Source organism: Furipterus horrens, unplaced genomic scaffold (genome assembly GCF_987537825.1).
Source record: "Furipterus horrens unplaced genomic scaffold, mFurHor1.1.pri manual_scaffold_12, whole genome shotgun sequence".
Taxonomy (NCBI): Eukaryota; Metazoa; Chordata; class Mammalia; order Chiroptera; family Furipteridae; genus Furipterus; species Furipterus horrens.
In genome coordinates this window covers 71,406,089-71,425,099 of record NW_028327182.1, presented here as the reverse complement: position 1 = coordinate 71,425,099, position 19,011 = coordinate 71,406,089, and the positions used below count along the sequence as shown (strand labels likewise).

Here is a 19,011-nt window from a genome sequence, read left to right as displayed (position 1 = left end):
GTGCCACAGAATTTTAGTAATTAGTTTATGTGCCATGAAATGAAAAACATTGAATATTGCTGGTATAATAATCTCATCAACTTCAGATAACCTTGGTGAAGCCGCTGACAGTGGTGGGACAGGGTGTATATGGGAAATTTCTGTACCTTCTGTTCAATTTTGCTCTGAACCTAAACCTGCTCTAAAAAAACAAGTTTTTTAAAACTTAAAAATAGAACGCCCCGGCGGAGAAGCTGAGGTTGTCATCGGATTTGAAATATTTAAGGTGGATAGAAAACTGTTTCAGCGATGCAGACAATTAAGTGTGTTGTTGTGGGCGATGGTGCTGTTGGTAAAACATGTCTCCTGATATCCTACACAACAAACAAATTTCCATCTGAGTATGTACCGACTGTTTTTGACAACTATGCAGTCACAGTTATGATTGGTGGAGAGCCATATACTCTTGGACTTTTTGATACTGCAGGGCAAGAGGATTATGACAGATTACGACCGCTGAGTTATCCACAAACAGATGTATTTCTAGTCTGTTTTTCAGTGGTCTCTCCATCCTCATTTGAAAATATGAAAGAAAAGTGGGTGCCTGAGATAACTCACCACTGTCCAAAGACTCCTTTCTTGCTTGTTGGGACCCAAATTGATCTCAGAGATGACCCCTCAACTATTGAGAAACTTGCCAAGAACAAACAGAAGCCTATCACTCCAGAGACCGCTGAAAAGCTGGCCCGTGACCTGAAGGCTGTCAAGTATGTGGAGTGTTCTGCACTCACACAGAAAGGCCTAAAGAATGTATTTGACGAAGCAATATTGGCTGCCCTGGAGCCTCCAGAACCGAAGAAGAGCCTCAGGTGTGTGCTGCTATGAACATCTCTCCAGAGCCTTTTCTGCACAGCTGGTGTCGGCGTCATACTAAAAGCAATGTTTAAATCAAACTAAAGATTAAAAATTAAAATTCGTTTTTGCAATAATGACAAATGCCCTGCACCTACCCATATGCACTCGTGTGAAACAAGGCCCATAGGTATGGTCCCTTTCCCCCTCTCATTACTAGTTAATTTTGAGTAATTGTGTATTGTCAGAAAAGTGATCAGTACTAGTTTTTGTTTTGTTGTTTCAAAAAATTTTTTTTTTTTTTTTTTTTTTTTTTGTTTAAAAGCAAGGCATGCTTGTGATGACTCTGTAACAGACTAATTCGGGTTGTTGAAGCTGCTCCCGGGTTCCACTCTGAAGAGTGGTCTGGGATATCTAGTTTTATTTTATTTTATTTTTCTTTCTTTTTTTTTTTTGGTGGGGGAGTGTGTGCGGGGTTTGTTTTTATTTAGTCATTTTTAAAAAATTCATTAACCATTGGACAGCCCTTTATGGGAGGAGGATGGAGTGATTCCACATTCCACTTCCTAGATCTAGTTTAGAAAACATGTTCCCCACCTGGTGCTCTTAGGAAGGAGTATAGTAAATGCCTCATTTAATAACATACTCCTTTTTGAAAGTTGCCTTTTCTCTCCACCCTTTAGTAGGTTCAGTATTTGATGAAACTCATGAAAGTGGGTGGAACCTGTCTTGCCCCTCCTCTTTTCTAAGATGCACTGTATGTGTGACTGACTTTCAAGGAAATCTGTTAGCCATTTGCTGATTTTTTTTTTTGAAGTTAATTTCTAACTTCTTTCACTGATAAATGAAGAAAAGTATTGCACCTTTTGAAATAATACCAAATGGGTTAAGTACATAATTAAAAAAAAAGTTTTTTTTGTCAGTCATTGTCTTATATGCTTAGCATAGACGTGCAGCTTAATAGTGTGTGATATGGTGTTCTAGAACACAGCCGAAGGAAGACCTGGTATATATGAGGGGTGGTGCTAGAAGACAGATGTCTGTGGAATGATTCACATCCTCTTTCAAGTTACAAGGATGGAGACCTGCTTCATTAAGAAGCTAGGGGTGGGGTGGGGTGGGGAGAACATTTAACAACATGGGGACCAGTCAGGGGAATCCCCTTATTTCTGTTTTGCATGAGGAACCCTAGGGCAGCCAGTTGAGGCTCTCTAGTTTAATAAAAATCATGGAGTGAGTCTTATGAAGACTCTTCATAAGCGTTAATAGGGATTTTATCAGCTTATTTTGGTTGCAATTTCCAATTTTTAAAAATGTGTAGGTAATCTTCTCCACTTTCCCCAAATCCTGATTCTTGTAGATTCATTAGTGTTGAACCAGTGCTTTCTCGTGTCTCAATTCTTTGTATATGCATTCTTTTCAGATGTATTAAACAAACAGAAAAACCCTTCGCAAGCCAAAAAAAAAAAAAACTTAAAAATAAATAAATAAGTTTAAAGAAAAAGAAAAGTTAATGTAGGAATTGGCCTGAAATATATGGGGGCAGGGGTTGGGTGTATACTCAATAAAAAAAAGTCCCCCTTTTTAAAAAAATTTAGAGAGAGAGGAAGGAAGGGAGAAAGAGAGGGAGAGAAACATCAGTGTGTGCCACTGGTTGCCCCTCATGTTCCCCAACGGGGGACCTGACCTGCAACCCAGGCATGTGCTCTGACTGGGAATCGAACCAGTGACCTTTTTGTTCAGAGGCCAGCGCTCAATCTACTAAGCCACACCAGCCAGGGCTGTCACATTGTTTTCCTAAATTATGATTGGTTTTAGGCCAGGTAATTGTGTCAGTTATTACTTACTCTCAGCTTTCGGCTCTGCTTCCGAACTAGCTTGCCATGCTGGATGAAATGAACAGGGCACTGGTTCATGGCATTATCTGCTTTATGGCGGAGCCAGTCTTCATAGCCCTAAGAATATAAAAAGAAAGAATCCCATGTGACAAGTGAGAGAACCATGGAGGGTCCCTCAGCTCTGAGCCAGTCCTTCTGCACTTTGCTGTGATGGGCACGACTGTGAGTAAAGTACAGTCAGCCTCAGCCCACCGGACAAGTGAGGTGATCAGAAGCCCGGTGGCCCCACGTTCCCAGCTGTTTCCAAGAAAAGGACTAATGGGGCTGCAGCAAAACCATAAGTTACCTTTTACTCTCCTTTTTCTCACATGTGAAACCCACCTACCAGCAAGTCCGGGCACTTTTCCCTGGAGTGGATCCTAAATCTCCCACTTCTTTGTGTCCCCTGGGCACTGTGCTGGTCAAGGTCCCACCCTTCCTTGGACCTCTGGACAGTGGGCCCTCCTTGAATTGAATGGGGATATAACTAGCCCATCATTACTGGGAACCCCAACTCCACACCATCTAATGGGGTTTTCCCAAACTTTATCCTATCTAGACATGTGCAGAATGGCCATTCTGAGTACTGTGGTGGCTCACTGTCAGGGCTATGGTCTGGGGTCCCTGAGGGGCCAGGGCCTGGTCATGGCCTGAGTTCTGGGGCAGGGGCTTCCCAGTTCCCCTTCCACTGTACTCACCAGGTTCCCAGTCCAAGTGAATGTATCAGAGAGCCCCCCCCCACTAAGTGCCCTATGATGCACATGTGGGTCCATATATAAACATGCATGTGCATGTGCGTGTACATGTTAATGAACACACAGCTTCTTGGTGTCTGCCTCCCTCACTGGAATGTATCTTGTTCAACATTTTCATCTCTAGGGCCTACAAAAAAGCTCAGTCCATGAAAGAAGCTGAATCATTATCTATAGAGTAAGTGAATAAAGGATATGTGTAATAGAGAATATTAGAAAAATAGTCTTTAATGATATGTCTAGACCTTGTTCCACCCAGTCTTTCTGGGTCTTCTGCCTGGTTTTCTCATCTCCACTCTGCAACTCATGTAGGAGAATGCATTTTTGAAGATTATATCAAGACATAAATAAAAGAATCAAAAATAACTTTCCCAAATCAGTTTTAGCCTTTTATATTACAAAAGTATTATGCGGTCTGTAGACAAAAATAAGAAATGCATAAGTCACTCCTCCCCCAAAAGAAACTAATCCTATCACTCTGCAAAATCTATTAATATATAAATTATTAATATATCAGGATAATTATATATAAATATAATTCAAGCCTATGGGGGTGTAGTTTTTCAAAATTAGAAACATACTGCATAGTATTCTACTCTGTACTCTCAATATACCATGTTCATTTTTCCATGGCAATTTGGGTAGTAGTTATAAATATATTTCTGATAAACATCTTTACAATGGTTTTTCTGTGCATATCCATTATCTATTCTTTGTATAGATTCTTAAAAAGAAAATGTCTGAGTCAAAAGATGGATAAGACTTTTAGGCTTTTAATATGAACTGAACAAAAGCCCTAAAGAAACTTGGTATTAATTATATTTACACCAGGTGAATTTAAATATTCTATTTGAAAAGTATAAGTAAGCCTACATATATTTCCTGATTACGTCTTTTATTGAATCTGGCCGCCCAGATTCTTAGCAAACTGAGTAAAATGCCTGATTCACTCTGTGATACCCACAGAAAGTTGGATATAGTTCTCTATACATATATGCATTTTTTAAATTTATTTTTTTATTGTTTTTGTATTATAGTTGTTCCATTTTTTCCACCCTTGCTCTCCCCTGCTCCACCCCCCTGCCCCCTCTCCCACATCCCTCAGTGGATCAGGAGTTAGCATGCTCTATTGTGAAGCATATCCCAGTCGCTCTGCAGGTCGCAGATCCTTGTAGTTAAGATGGTCCAGAACACAGCCAGATTAAGCAACTTGTCTAAAATCAGATACCACCTCTGGTTGATTCAGGTGAAAACCACAGTTTCCTCCTCAAACTCACAGGGCACCAAATTAGAAACTAAGTTATATAATCTCTATTATTTTGACTTAAGTATCAATTTAAAAAAAGGTATAAAATGAATTATTAGAGCATAGTTAAATTTTTCTATAAAATAGCTAAACCAAACCAGATCACTTTGCTTTGGGTAAGAGGTGACATCACACAACAAAGATAACGACCTTTTTCCTCTGTAAAATGCTTACCTGTTTGATAGCTGTGACAGTAATGACAAAGAACAGTGGAAGTCCACTCGTTACTGGACTTGTGGGTGTATCAATAATCAACTGCAATGAAAAGAGAATTGTAGAACCATTTTCAAAAACATGCATTAGTGACTTTAGACAGACTGACTGGTCCCATTACATTAGCACCAAACATTTTCTTTTACTTATTTTAAATTGCTTTACCATTACCCCACTTTATCTCACCATTAGAGATGAATTAAATAAGAAGTAAATCATCCTGTCTTACTGTAAAACTGAGGGCAGTCTTTTAAATTAAGGGAAATGCTTAAGAAAATGATGTTAGCTGTGACAGAGACACAAGTCTGATACCAGTGTACATTTTATTTTATTTTCTACCCTGTTGCTGGTGCCACACTTTAACTACCTTATCTTAATGTTGGGGAAATTTTAAGTCCTTCAGTTGTATTTTGTATGACTGAGAAAAACTGGGTTGCTGTTCTTAAAATATACCTGACTTGTTGCTCCCTGATTCAAACCTCATTGTGGTTTTCACTTTCCTTCCCCACCCTGTCTCTCTGTCTCTTAATTTTTTTTTTTTTTCCTGAGAACCTATGCATACTTAGGAAGGGTAATAATGCTTAGCTGGGCTGGTGAATTTTTCTGAAAGATTAGGAAGCTCCTGATCTCCCCTCCAGTGCTGGGAGCTAGCCAGAACCAGCTCATATACAGAGTGCTCACAGGTATGTTTTAGCATGCAGGTGTCTCTGAACCAACACACTTGTTCTTGATAAAAATAAAGGAAGAAACTGTAGATAAGCTGCACTGAGTCCCTGCTTCTTTGTTATTAGCAAACCATGGTTAATCACTTGAGACTAAAAGGTCACTGCACTTACCTGTACCAGAAATATGATAAGAAAATAAAAGTTGGCGATTCTTCTGAATTGTTCAAATAAATTCTTGGGTATGAAGTTCCAAAATGTGTACTGTAGAAAAGAAAAACAAAAGGGTGTCATTTTGATCACATTTCACTTCAAATGTGTTACTTTATTACATGATAAAATAGTAGCACTGAATCTCAAGGTACAAAATGTTTAGTTTTAGATACAAAACTCATAATTCAAAATGTACAGTGTTTGTAGACATTTTATGAATTTGTTGACCACAAAAACAAACTGCTAATAGAGAATGTGTTCTCCAAGAGTAGGATATGGAACTTACCTCAGTATAGATTAATCAAAATAAGGCAAAGTAGCTTAATACTAGTTTTATTATTAAAATGTCTCATAAATTATAAACCTATGATTGTTAGATCAAAACATACATGTTTAGTATTTTTCCTTGATTGTAATTTCTTCATACGCTCTTTTGTGTGTGTGACTAGACCCTAACAGAGCTAAACTAGAAGTCGACATCCTTAGGCGGTCTTCAGTACCACACACGAGAGCCCTTCCTCTTTATTTAGAGGGAATGGAGAAGTAGGCAGGGAGGATAGTTCTGGTTGCCACTATTGTCCAAATCCTGCATTTTTGCCTTGTGCTAAAAATAGCAATGTCTCAGATGTCATTAATTTGCAGTAAACGCTGAGCTGGGAAATTGTTTTTAAAATTCCATTTGACAAGTTTTTGCCATTGTAAAGATAGTCTACTGAAGAGCGAGACAGGGCTCTGCGCAGTCTGCACAGTGACCCTTGCCCTCTGTCTGTATAATGAATAAAACCTCCATTAGCCCCTGTCAGGGGAGTGGGTGGGCGCACAGACCCAGACCTTAGTTATGGAGCTCTCTTACCAAGAGATCCTTTAATGTCAAAATCTCAAAGACAAGTTCTTGAAACAGAATATAAAAACTAAAGCCTGGCATGGCCCTCAACTACCCAACATATTCTGAATTTGGTTTTGACATCAATCTCACTGTATAGCCACAGTTTAAAGAAAAAACTTCTTTGCCATAAGTTTCTGACTGCTTAGAGTATATAGAGAATTTTCATTTTCTATTCTAATTTACATTCACAAGTTCATAATGAAGCTCATTAATGAACACGAAAATGAAGGAGTAGTCCCCCTATCCCATGATAACTATGGGCATATTTTCAATTCCTTCCTAAAGTTAGCCTCAATAAATTATTCCAAGAGGGTCTCCAGAGGTTTAGAAAAGAAATTAACTTTCTAGGTCCTAAATCCACCAGACATTGCTCACACTTATCTCCCATGTATCATTTCAAACCAGTCCTTTATGGGATATGTGTTTTGGAAATATCTTCTCTTAATGACTTGTCTTTTAATCCTCTGGACAGTCTTTTGAAGAGCAGAAAACTTCAAAATTTTAATAAAGCCCATCTTATCAATTTTAGCTTTCATGATTAGTGTTACTGGTTCTGTGTCAAAAAACTCATTGCCAAATGCAAGGTCACCTAGATTTTCTCCTATGCTATCACTTAGGATCTTTATAGTTGTGCATTTTATACATTTAGGCCTAGGATCAGTCTATTTATAGAGTTAACCTTGTGAAAAGTATAAAATCAGTGTTTAGATCAGAGATTTTCAACTTTTTTCATCTCATGGCACCCATAAACTAATTACTAAAATTCTGCAGCACAACAAAAAATATATTACATTTTTTGCTGATGTGACAAAGAAAATAGGTATAATTTTGATTCATTCACATTCAACAGCTATTGTTGTGTTAGCTGTTGTCATTTTTTAATTTGACAATCTAAGGGAAAAGAGGTCAGTGTCCCTGACTAAATAGTTAGGTATTGCACTTAAAAGCAGCAAGAGAGAAGAGAAGAATCATGTACAAAGGGGTCCCAATTAGACTATCAGCGGATTTCTCAAAGGAGACTTTACAGGCAAGAAGGAACTGGCAAGAAATATTCAAAATAATGAAAATCAAAAACCTACAACCATAATTACGCTATCCAGCAAAGCTCTCGTTCAGGAAAAGAAGGGCAGAGAAAGTGTTTCCAGGACAAAGTAAGACCGAAGGAGTTTGTTAGGTCCAAACCACTGTTATATGAGATGTTAAAGGGACTTGTTTTGAAGAAGGAGGATCAGGACAATGAACATTAAAATGAAAACTGTATCACAACAACCAACAGCAGAAGCTAAGGAACTGTGGCAAGGGCAAACTAAGCAGGCAACGAGAAGGGAAAAAAAATTATAGGTAAGGGGATCATATTGGAGGGAGGTCAGCGGGGAGGGGGAGAGGGAGGAAGATGGTGCAGGAATTGGGAAGCACAGTGGGAGGGAGTGGAGTGGACAGGAAGATGTTGAAAAGAACTATATGCAGGACCAATGGGCATGCACTAAGTGGGGAGACAACTGGAGGGAGGGGGGAGCAGGGGGGAAGGAAATTGGGACAACTGTAACAGCATAATCAATAATAAAAAAAAGAAAAGGAAAAAAATTCTTACAACTGTAATAGAAAAACAAACAAAAATTTTTAGTGGGGGAAAAAATGAAAGCAAAATAAATTAATAAATGAGCAAGCAAATCCCCCCCCCCCCAATACCCTCATATGTAGGAAAGTAAACAAAAGAAAATGTAAAGTATGGAAATGCAATTTTAGTGAATATTAGAAGGACAAGGATTTTCCTTCAAACTGTATATTTTTCTCCCTACCTGATCCCTCCAAAATTTGGCATTCTGAAGAAGTAAGTAATGGCATAAGGTTCTTTGCATAAAACTAATAAGACCAGTTGTTAATAGGGGTTTTGTTCACCAAGACTTTGATTGGAATGTCATGCCTAAAGGAGGCAAGCTTGGGCTCTGGTTGTTAACAAAAAGCCCTGAGGAACTGGGATTGACTTTCGAAGGTAATAAAAGCCCACCAAAAAAAAAGGTCCGGTACCTTGGTTGGTTGTGTGGTCCATGGCAATCTTTCCAAGGAATGAAGGTTGTTTTCCTGAAAGATGACTAGAAGGGACCTTAAGGCACAATGGAAAACCCGATGGACTTGGAAAAGACAGGTGTTTACAGGCAAGGCTGAATGAATGGCAGGTATGTGGCTCAGCTCCTGTGCCCTAACGGACAAACTGAAAGACCCTACAGGTTCCTTGTCTAAGTTCCAACAAAGCAGATGTAAAGATCATATGTGATCATTTGCTGCTCTTGTTGTGTTTATGTAAATTAACAGGATAAATTAAAACTGGATTTAATGCAGTCCCTTTAATGACAAGGAGGGTAATCTTAAGTTGAAAAATTGTGATTCAAGGAAAATCACAATGTTCAGTGGTAGACTATAAAGTAGTGCAGCTAACTATCTTTAAAGTTTATTTTCATTTAAAGTTTGTTTTCATTTGAAAGTTAAACTAGGTCTGTGACATCATCAAAGATGCTTAATTTACAAGCAAGAACAATGTCAAATGCCTTAAATAAGATAGTCTTGCAGATTTAGAGACTGGTTTGTGGGTTATGTTGTGTAAATTAACATGTGTGTTCTGTTAAAAAAAAATTCTTGTGGCACACCTGTTGAAACTGGCTGGTCTAGATTTTTTTTTTTCCATGTGGATGACCATTTGTTCCAGCACCATTTGTGGAAAAGACTTTTATTTCTCCATTGTACTGCTTTTGCTCCTTTGTCAAAAATTGTTGATTATATTTATATGGGTCTATGTCTGGGCTTTCTATGCTGTTCCATTGATCTATTTGTCTGTGCTTTCACTAATACTACACTGTCTTTATTACTGTAGCTTTACAGAAAGTATGAAGTCAGGTATGTTCTTCAATATTTTATTGGCTATTCTGGGTCTTTCATATAAGCATAAGAATCAGTTTGTCGATATCTACAAAATAACTTGATGGGATTTTGGTTAGCATTGTGTTGAATCTATGGATTAAGTTGGGGAAAACTCACATCTTAACAATATTGAGTCTTCCTATTCACGAACATGAGATATCTCTCCATTTACTTAAATCTTCTTTGATTTCTTTCATCAATGTTTTATAGTTTTCCTCATATAGATCTTATACATATTTTGTAAGATTTATACTTAAGTATGTATGTGTTTCTTTTCTTTTTGGCACTAATGTAAATGGTGTTATATTTTTACTTTTGAATTCTGATGTCAGATAACCAGCACAAATTTGGAATTTAAAATCAGTTAAATGGTTTATTTATTCTAATCATACATGGAAGACTCATGCTATAGCTTTGACATTAAGCTTTTAATTTCCACATTTCACAGAATAAATCACTATGAGTTATTACTCTGATTATTAATGTGGTTAAAAGTTATTAATTCCTTATTATGTATAATAAAATTGAAAACCAAATGAGATAATTTAAACATTCATGACTGCACTAATAGTAACATATGGATAAGATAAAATGAACATTTTATTGCAAATGTAAGAACTGGAAAAGTGATAATGCTGGGCCAATTGTACATTTTTCACCTTTGTTAAGTGATCTAAATATTTGCTAGATATGTGGGCCACAATATAATGCAATGCTTTGTGTATTACAACAAATAATAGAATACTCTGACCTATATTCAGCTATTAAGTCCTACTTTCTGTTGTGATACAATCACTAGAATGGTATTTATGAGTGGAAATCCCTGGTATTGAGCCATGAGCATGGAATAAAAAAGGTTTTTCGTGGTATAAGAAAATTGAGAAGTCTGAGTCTACGAGATAATCTCTCTTTTCTAAAAGACATTTTGGGAAATGTTAAATTATGCAAGACAATTAGTATTCCTGGCATTTATTTAACATCAAAAAAAACTATATCTCCAGGGTCTTTGCATTTGTTCTGTGTGTCATCAGCCCTGAGATGCAAATGCCTCATGAGCATCTGAGCTCGATCTGTCCAATCTCTTCTCCTCTTTGCCTGTATCTCCTCTGGTTCAGAGTTACGCACTGAGAGCATGGCTCATGACAAGGAAGAGTCTCACTTGGTCTACCTTTAGTCCTGTGGCTAAGAAAAACGCCCTGTGTGCTATTCTTCTTTGTCAGCTGCCAGTAGGTAAAATGGGAGCACCTAGAAACCACCCTAAAGCCTCAGCTATTATGCACCTGAAAGTGGATCCAGCACCACTGTCCTGCATGGGACAGTCTTAAAGACACGCTGGAGGCCAGGCACGGATCTCCTGGGAAAGGCAATCAACTCACACAGAGTTGAAGTTTCTCTTTTATTTATGATTGGCTGACGGGAATGTAAAAAATAGAAAATCATGCTCAAATTTTGGATTACTAACGTTAGAAAAATGAGTAAGCATCACGGTACGAGAGGCAACACCGGCCCTGCAGAGGAAGTGCTGGGCTCAGGTGCAAGGCTTAAGGATTGGCTCATCCACTTCATTCTGAGGCTTGGTGTCTTCAGGAATAGGGTGGATTTAATAAGTAACAGTGGCCTCAAAGGATTGTTTTAGAGCTTAAATGACATGATAAAGTTGAAAGTCATTAAGAACATTGCTCACATCTAATTGGTAATGGTAATTTTCCCTTGCCAATAATCAACAATTATTTAGCTCTGTTGAAGGTATGAATGACAGTACAGCCTGAGCCTATTGAATTATGTAGCATCTTAGGGCAGAGCTGGGAGCCACATGAATTTTGTGCCTAAAAGTACAGTTTTGTGAAACCGATGAAGCAGTGCTCCATCGTCCTCTTGAGTCCAGGATCTGTCAGCATGGTGAGCTCAGGCTGGCCCTGAGTGGCAGTTCTGCATGTGGTCAGAAGGAAAGACAGAGGGTCATGCTGGGGAGTAATTTCTTGGTTTTCCTTTTCCTATCAGACACCTGTCTAGTGTGTCTCCCTCAAAAAGGAAATGGAACTCAAATCTCACTGACTACCACTGACTGCTTCTATGCTGCAGGTCCAGAAGTTTAACATAATTAGATTGGCCTTTTCATCCCCTAGTATAAACATGCACATGATAAATGGGACTCACTGAGTATACACTTCTGTGTAGTTAAGAAGTCTTAGTTAATAGTCTTTTCCTTTAAGGTAGAAATAAAACTTTTCTTCCCAAGAAAACATAGATAACATTATCACAAACATATTCTCCAAACCTGCTTATAAACTTATGTTTTACAAATTAAATTGCATTCTTCACACATCCTGAGCTGTTTTTAAGTGAAAACAATAACATGCTCTAGATTTCCACTCCAGTTGATCTAAATCAATGCTACTGTCCACCAAGCTACCAATTCAAGATTCTAAATCTTCGTCTTTTGGAGGTCCTCTTCCAAACAGAATTTGATTAGCAACAGAGGTGATTCTGTACATAACTATCCCTTTAAATTATACCCCATCATCTACTAGATATAAAGTCACTAATCCTGCTCTTTGAGGAATTAAGATCATTCTCTAAACACACCTAAATTTGAGAGCACAGTTCCCTCTCTAAGTTGAGATGAAAGTCGATGAATACTTTACCCAACACGTGACTCCTCTTCTGTGGGGACTCAGCTGACCCACTTCCTGAAAGGATGTTGACTTAATTCTATTAGTTCCTACTCTAGAGTCTTCTGGAATGAAGGAGTTTTCCAGAGAAGAAACAGTTTCAAAAAAGACCCCCAGGAACCTGCAAGTCTTAATGAAAGACCATGTCTCACATAGGGTTTCTTTTGTCAAAAACCAAGGAGGCTCTGGAGGCTCCAGTTCATGTAGGGCAGCTGGGGACAGGGAGGTGCCACCGCAGGGAGAGAAAATATATTCCAGACAAAGGAAGAAAAAAGGTGGTGAGTTGTAGAGAGCGAGGTAAGAAAGGCATCTCAAACTTATTGTTGGCTATTGACTGTGGGAATATTTGAAAGAAACATAGGAAAATAAATTGGCTCTAAAACTTGAATCAGATAACAAAGTGGATGGGATTTAGAAATCACTGATTTCAGTTTTCTTCCCCAAAATATTGACAGGGGTTTTTAGAATAAATAAAGCATTCCTCAATGTCCAGCTATATTCTGCCAATTGCATCAAGAAAGTCCTTTGATGTCTCCAGTCAACCAGGTGCTCTGTGTTTCAGAAAGTTCCTCTGAGAAGCCTTGTATAAAACTTTCCACATCTACTGGAAGAAACTAGGGGCTGAAACATTCAAGGTCAATCTTTGTTCCCAGAGGGAAAAAGCAGCTGCGTATGTATTTGTATCAGTGGCTGAAATGCCTTTGACAAACATCCCAGCCAGATTAGATACTAGGTACTGTGCGCAGGTCACATGCCCCATCACCTGTACCCCAGACTCCTGTACTAACAGATTTACACACGGCACATTTTAATGTCTTTCAGTACACTGCCCTGTTTTTGCTGTTTTTTAATTTTTAAAAAAAAATTGATTTTAAGAGAGAGGAAGGGAGAAAGAGAAATGTCAATCTGTTGATCCACCCATCCATGCATTCATTGGTTGATGTCTATACATGCCTCACAGGGATCGACCCTGCCACCTTGGCATATTGGGATGATGCTCCTAACAACTGAGCCAGGGCTCTGACCTATTTCTTGAAGCATTTGTACTGCAAATGAGTAGATTTTTAAGAAATGTTTTTGACAGAAAATAGACAGAGAATAAATTGATGGTGACCAGATGGGAGGGGCTTGGGAGGAGGTGAGTGAAAAAGGGGAAGGGATTAAGAAGTACAAATTGCCAGCTAAAAAAAGTCACAGGGATGTAAAGTACAGCACAGGGAATATAGTCAATAATATTGTAATAACTATGTATGGTGTCAAATGGATACTCTGTTAAGTTATATAAATGCCCAATCACTGTGTTGTATACCTAGAACTAAGATTATATTGTATATCAACTATAATTAACCCTTTGAGTGCCATGTGTAATTTGAAATTTGGATCAACATGAGAAAACATTATATCAATATATAACCTGAGGTAGAAAAAAAAGAGAACAAAACATAAAATATGAATTATTCCATTGTTATTTAAATTTATAGTCATTGAAAAGAGTCACTGGGAGCGACGCTGGCCCTTTTGGGAAAATTTGTCAGCGTTGTTCACAGCGACATTGGCATTCAAAGGGTTAAAAACAATTTTTTTTAAAAATGTTTTTGATATATTTTTTTTCTTCTTTGGCCACACTAGTGGGTTGACACAGTACATATGTACATAGAGATCATCTTAGTGATCTCTACTTGAGATTGTGTCAGATTTATAAATGTCACTACTGGACAGACTTGTTTTTGGATATGGAGTTCCTCTTCATTTTATCTGACCTTTCATTTATCATACCCATTGTTCTATGCTTATTTAGTTGAGATTTTGTTTACAAGCAATTATTTACACACGCTGTGTTTCTGGAGATTAAAGCTGCTATTATGATTATGATTATTTTACATTGCAATTTTAAAATAAAATAATTCCATTAAAAAACTGCTTTGAAAAACAAAGGTTTTCTCTTTGCAAGCATTGTTAACAAACACTCTTTGATAACTCACAGAAAATGAGTATGTCTCCCACCCAGATCTCCACACCTACTGAGGTCAGGGGTGTGTACATGCCTCTAAAGGGAAAGTTCTCCATAACATGGAAAGCCCCCATCTACTTTTTGTCTAAGTCAGCTACAAAATTCTCCACCCTGTCCTCAAGACCCATTTACATGGTTACTCACTCAATATGTAAAATATGATTTGTAATTCTACTCTCCAGTGAACAAAAACAAGGCGCTTCACTGAAATGATGACATTCTAATCACGTTTCTTCCTCTTGGCATTTATTTATTGCACCTAACTGACAGACTCTGACATGTACTCCGTGTTTTTGTTTACAAGGTGGTTGGGCACACACCCTTTCACTGTTGACATCTTGTATCATCTCTATTTTATAGATAACCCTGGGGTGGTTCATGACTGGCATGTAGCCAGACAGCAAATAAATAAGTGGCAGTAGTAGGAACTCCCTAGGCTTCAAATTTGACACTCTATCCATGATATAATCAAAAGAGAAATGAAAACAATGTGCTGTGACATCTTCGCAGGCCTGAACAGTGTTTCAGGTACAACCAGGGAGATAGTGAGTTCACAAGCTCCATGCAAATTATAATCACAGCCCTTAGGTGGGAGTGGATAGCAGCTGTAACAGCAGTTCTAGGAGCAGTGTTGCTAACTGCTGTCAGAAAGTTCCAATGCTCCCCCCCAAAGGAAATTAATAAACACTTGGACAGGAGGTTACCTTGGAGGAGACTATCCTGTTGTCTGGGTACCTCTGTGGAATGTAGGCCTCAGCACCTGGGGGGGGCTCCTTATGTCCCACGTAAATGGTCCGACTGTCGACCCAATTCTCTTCTCCAGCACACTATAGAAAACAGAGTGGTATTAGCACAAGTGCCTCAGCCTCTGGGTGTGAAAGTTCTTCCCTGAAGTGTTGGGTTTTAATACTTGTCCATATTAACAGAAACCAGTTCTGCCCGACTTACAGCATCAGACAGAGCCACCGGGAAGCCCTGGGCCCCACCTGCCATTACTGGAGCTGCCCCTGATCTTACTCAATCCTTATGGGCTAAGTTCTTCAAATCCCTGCCCAATTCCTCTAGAAAACAATCTGAGCAGGTATTCTGCACTCCAGTGAGAGCTGAGGGAGCCCTGAAAAAGCTGATTGTCAGCAGAAATAACACAGGATGGGTTCATGTAAAAAATGCAACAGCAAAATCTTAAGGCTTCCAAAAGAGAAAAGACAATGAGGGTTAGAAATCCGGGGAAAGGTCTTTGATGAAAGAAGAGAGTAAAACCTTGAGTTCAGAATAGAGAATTATTCAACCATTTTAGGTATCTCTATCAAAAAGGCTTTCCTGGAAAGAGAGAAGATTGGGGTCTGACTCATCTTTGTATTACTCAGAGTGCTGTGCGCACAAGGCATTAAGTAAATATCTTATGAAAATAAGGATCTCTTAAAAACACCCAACTAGACCATGTGCTGTCAGCACTTAAGTGCCTAATCAAAACACTATACTTACAGATTAGAAATTAAAATGCAGCCTCTTATAGAAGCCCCACCACAGGGTCCTGGGTCCTCCCACAGACTAGAAGCCCTCAAACGTGGTCTTAGGCCGCCCTCGGACTGGCATCCCAGAATCCGGTACTACGTTCCTCCTTAACTAGCAACTCTAGCATGTGGTCCGAGGTCCCTTTCAGACTAGCATCCCACAGGCATCACACCCCAATTCCTCTAAAAAAGAACTCTGAAGATAGCAGCTTCTCTGGGGTATAACAAACAGTGCTTTAAAGGAGACGGGAACTGTCTTAGTTGAAGAGAAAGTCAGTGTAATAAAATGGGAAGAATGAATGGGCATCGGAGATCTGGCTCAGCTGTTGGTGAGACACTCATGAGCCTGAACTTCAATTTCATCATCCATGAGGGTGGTGATAACATTTCCCTTACAGTTGTTGAGAATGAACTGAGGCAACAAAACAAAACATATGGCAATGCTCCCAACCTGGTACAGGATCCTTCTGCTCTCCATCACTGGGTGCACCCTTTGCAGCTTCAGAGAACCCTCAATTTCTGAAGCCAAATAGACAGGTGTAACAAGAAATCCATCATTTCTACTGTTTAATGTTGTTATAAGTCTTACATTGCCTTTTTTTTTTTCTTTTTTGCTTATGCTATCATCTCATTTGCTCATCTACCAATGTCTTGGGAATAATAAGACTTTTCATGTGTTTCCCCCATTCCCACCTTCTGCCCACCCAGTGCATTATCCACAGTAGCTGCATGCTTGCTCATTCACTTTGTAAATTCCACCTACATTTCCTTTGTTAGGGCCTAGCTTTGTGTGACAGTTCACGTGACTAAAGGATAAAGAGCAAATCAGTCTCTGTAACTCCACCTGTGTTTCAGGGATGCTCAGCAGGGACACAGGAAATGGCACAAGATCCCTGGAACAGAACAGGTACAGGTGCCACCTGCCTCACTCTACATGAGCAGAGTGCTTCCTCCTTGGCACGAACCTGGCATGTGGCTCACTTGCAGGAGCCTGCTGCTCTGTGGTAACTAGGGGATGCTGAAGGTCAGGGCAGTTCCCAGCAAGCCTGAGCCCTCCCTCCTCAGGTCAGCTCAGTGCCCCATGGCCCTGCTCTGTGGTCTTCCTATTTTGGGTGAAGCTACCCATGAAGGATGTTTACTTTAAAAACCTGCCTAAGGGCTTCATAAATAAATCTCTGGATATGAAAGTTAAGAAAACAGAACAAGTCCCTGACTTTCTTTTATTTCTCAGAGCAGGGCCAAACACATGCTTCTTATTCCTGTGGGTTCAGGAAGTTACACTGAAAAAGAATATATAACAAATGAACCAGAAAAGGAAAGGCACAAAAATATATAAATTTTAATACAAAAATAGAAAACCTTTCTTCTAAACTTCAAAGACAGCAGTTGGCTTTCAGCCCTAGGACTAACTCTGGAAGCTCAAATCTTCTTACAGGTCATGCCATGGTGCCCCATCATGGGAGCTGGTGCTTCCCGAGCACTTCTGGCCAGGGACAGAAAGGACCCCTGTCTCTAGGCAGGCAAAGTCAGAATGAATCTTATTAAGGCTCATTCATATTCTCAACACTGTCTACTAGATGCTTATTGTTTTTAATGTAATTATTTAACACCTCAAATATAACTCAACAGTGCAAGTGCTGTTTTAACTAATACAAGTCAGAAGAACACTGTTTCTGCCTGAGGGACAGGATGGGAAAATGAACTGAACACCAACATACAGTAGTGTAACAGAACCCCTGGGCTGCTCCGATTGAAACAGAACCCACGGGCTGTTTAGTTAGGGGTTCGATTGCCCGCCGCCAGAATTATAACTCTGAATGCCAGAGTTTGGTGAAAAGAAAAAGAATTATTTATTTACACATAGTCCTGCCTCCTCCTCCCAGACCTGGCCAGCCTTAGGAAAGTCAGAAACACTGTTTCCCTACTTCCTAGGCACAGTTCAGCTTTACCAGCAGCTTGCCAATCACTCAGTTCTGATTGGGGAAGTCCTTTCTGTGCTGTGGTGCCCTCCAGCTCTCAATGCAGGACCGCCTGGATTCTCAGCCTCCTTGTAAACTGCCTTCTTCCTGCAAACCGCATGGATCTCCTCATCGGTGAAGAGAGGTTTCCACCTGACTTAGCATCACAGACCCCAAGGAGTAACACAGAGGAATTACACTTTCTGAAGTCATGAAGTTACCAGGTGATCTTCCACATGACAGTGACAGGGAACATTTTTGAGTTCAGGTTAAGACCAAGGTGAGCTCCAAATGTTGTTCTCTGCACAAATGCTCAATTCTAAGAAGGCTAAAATTAAATGTTCAAAAGGTGTAGAGATGACAACAAATAGGACACTCCTGGAGAATGCCTGGCATGATCACCATAGTTATAATTGCTCCCACCGGCCATGCATGTCCTGAGGACTGTGTGACTATAGAGGAGTGACTCAACATTTTTAAATTTATTTTTATTTTATTCAACCTTTATTGTATTTTTCCATTATATGTTAGTCCCATTATAGTCCCTCCCCCAGCAATGAACACACTGTTGTTGTTCATGTCCATGTCCATGTGTCCTTCTTTCTTTTTGCTCAATCCCTCCACCCCCTAACCTCCCCCCACAGCAGTCATCCTGCTCTCCATCTATAAATCTGTCCCCATTTTCTTTTTTAGTTCCGTTCATTCATTAGATTCCACAGGAGTGAAATCATATGGCATTTTTCTTTTTCTGACTGGCTTATTTCACTCAGCATAATGTTCTCCAGTCCATCTAATACTGTTACAAAAGGTAAAATGTTTTTTTTTTTTTTTTTTATATAGCCGAGTAGTATTCCATTTTGCTAATGTCCTATAGTTGTTTAATCCACTCATCCACTGATGGACGCTTGGGCTGCTTCCATATCTTGGGGATTGTAATAATGCTACAATGAACATAGGGGTGCTTATACTCTTTCAGATGAGTGTTTTACGTTCCTTTGGGCATATTCCCAGAAATGGGATCGCTGGGCCAAAAGGCAGATCTATTTTAAATTTTTTGAGGTATCTCCATACTGCTTTCCACAATGGCTGCACAAGTCTGCATTCACATTAACAGCATCCTTGCCAGCATTTGTTGTTTGATTCATTGATGACAGTCATTCTGACCAGTGTGAGATGGTATCTCATTGTGGTTTTTTTTTC

At 39.2% G+C, this 19,011-nt stretch overlaps 1 protein-coding gene and 1 pseudogene across 3 annotated transcripts in view; one reads left to right on the top strand and one right to left on the bottom strand.

Annotated features, from left to right (window-relative positions):
* The window catches only part of ATP11A (ATPase phospholipid transporting 11A), a 156,349-nt gene that overhangs the window by 61,324 nt on the left and 76,014 nt on the right, over positions 1-19,011 (bottom strand). For all 3 annotated transcript variants that reach the window (XM_090258539.1, XM_090258541.1, XM_090258540.1), the window contains exons 2-5: positions 15,044-15,166; positions 5,816-5,905; positions 4,941-5,021; positions 2,679-2,786 (exon numbers count right to left, since the gene is read on the bottom strand). In XM_090258539.1, the coding sequence (XP_090114665.1) occupies positions 2,679-2,786; positions 4,941-5,021; positions 5,816-5,905; positions 15,044-15,166 (402 nt within the window). The remainder of the gene's footprint in view (positions 1-2,678; positions 2,787-4,940; positions 5,022-5,815; positions 5,906-15,043; positions 15,167-19,011) is intronic.
* Positions 222-975, top strand: LOC149996344 (cell division control protein 42 homolog pseudogene; annotated as a pseudogene).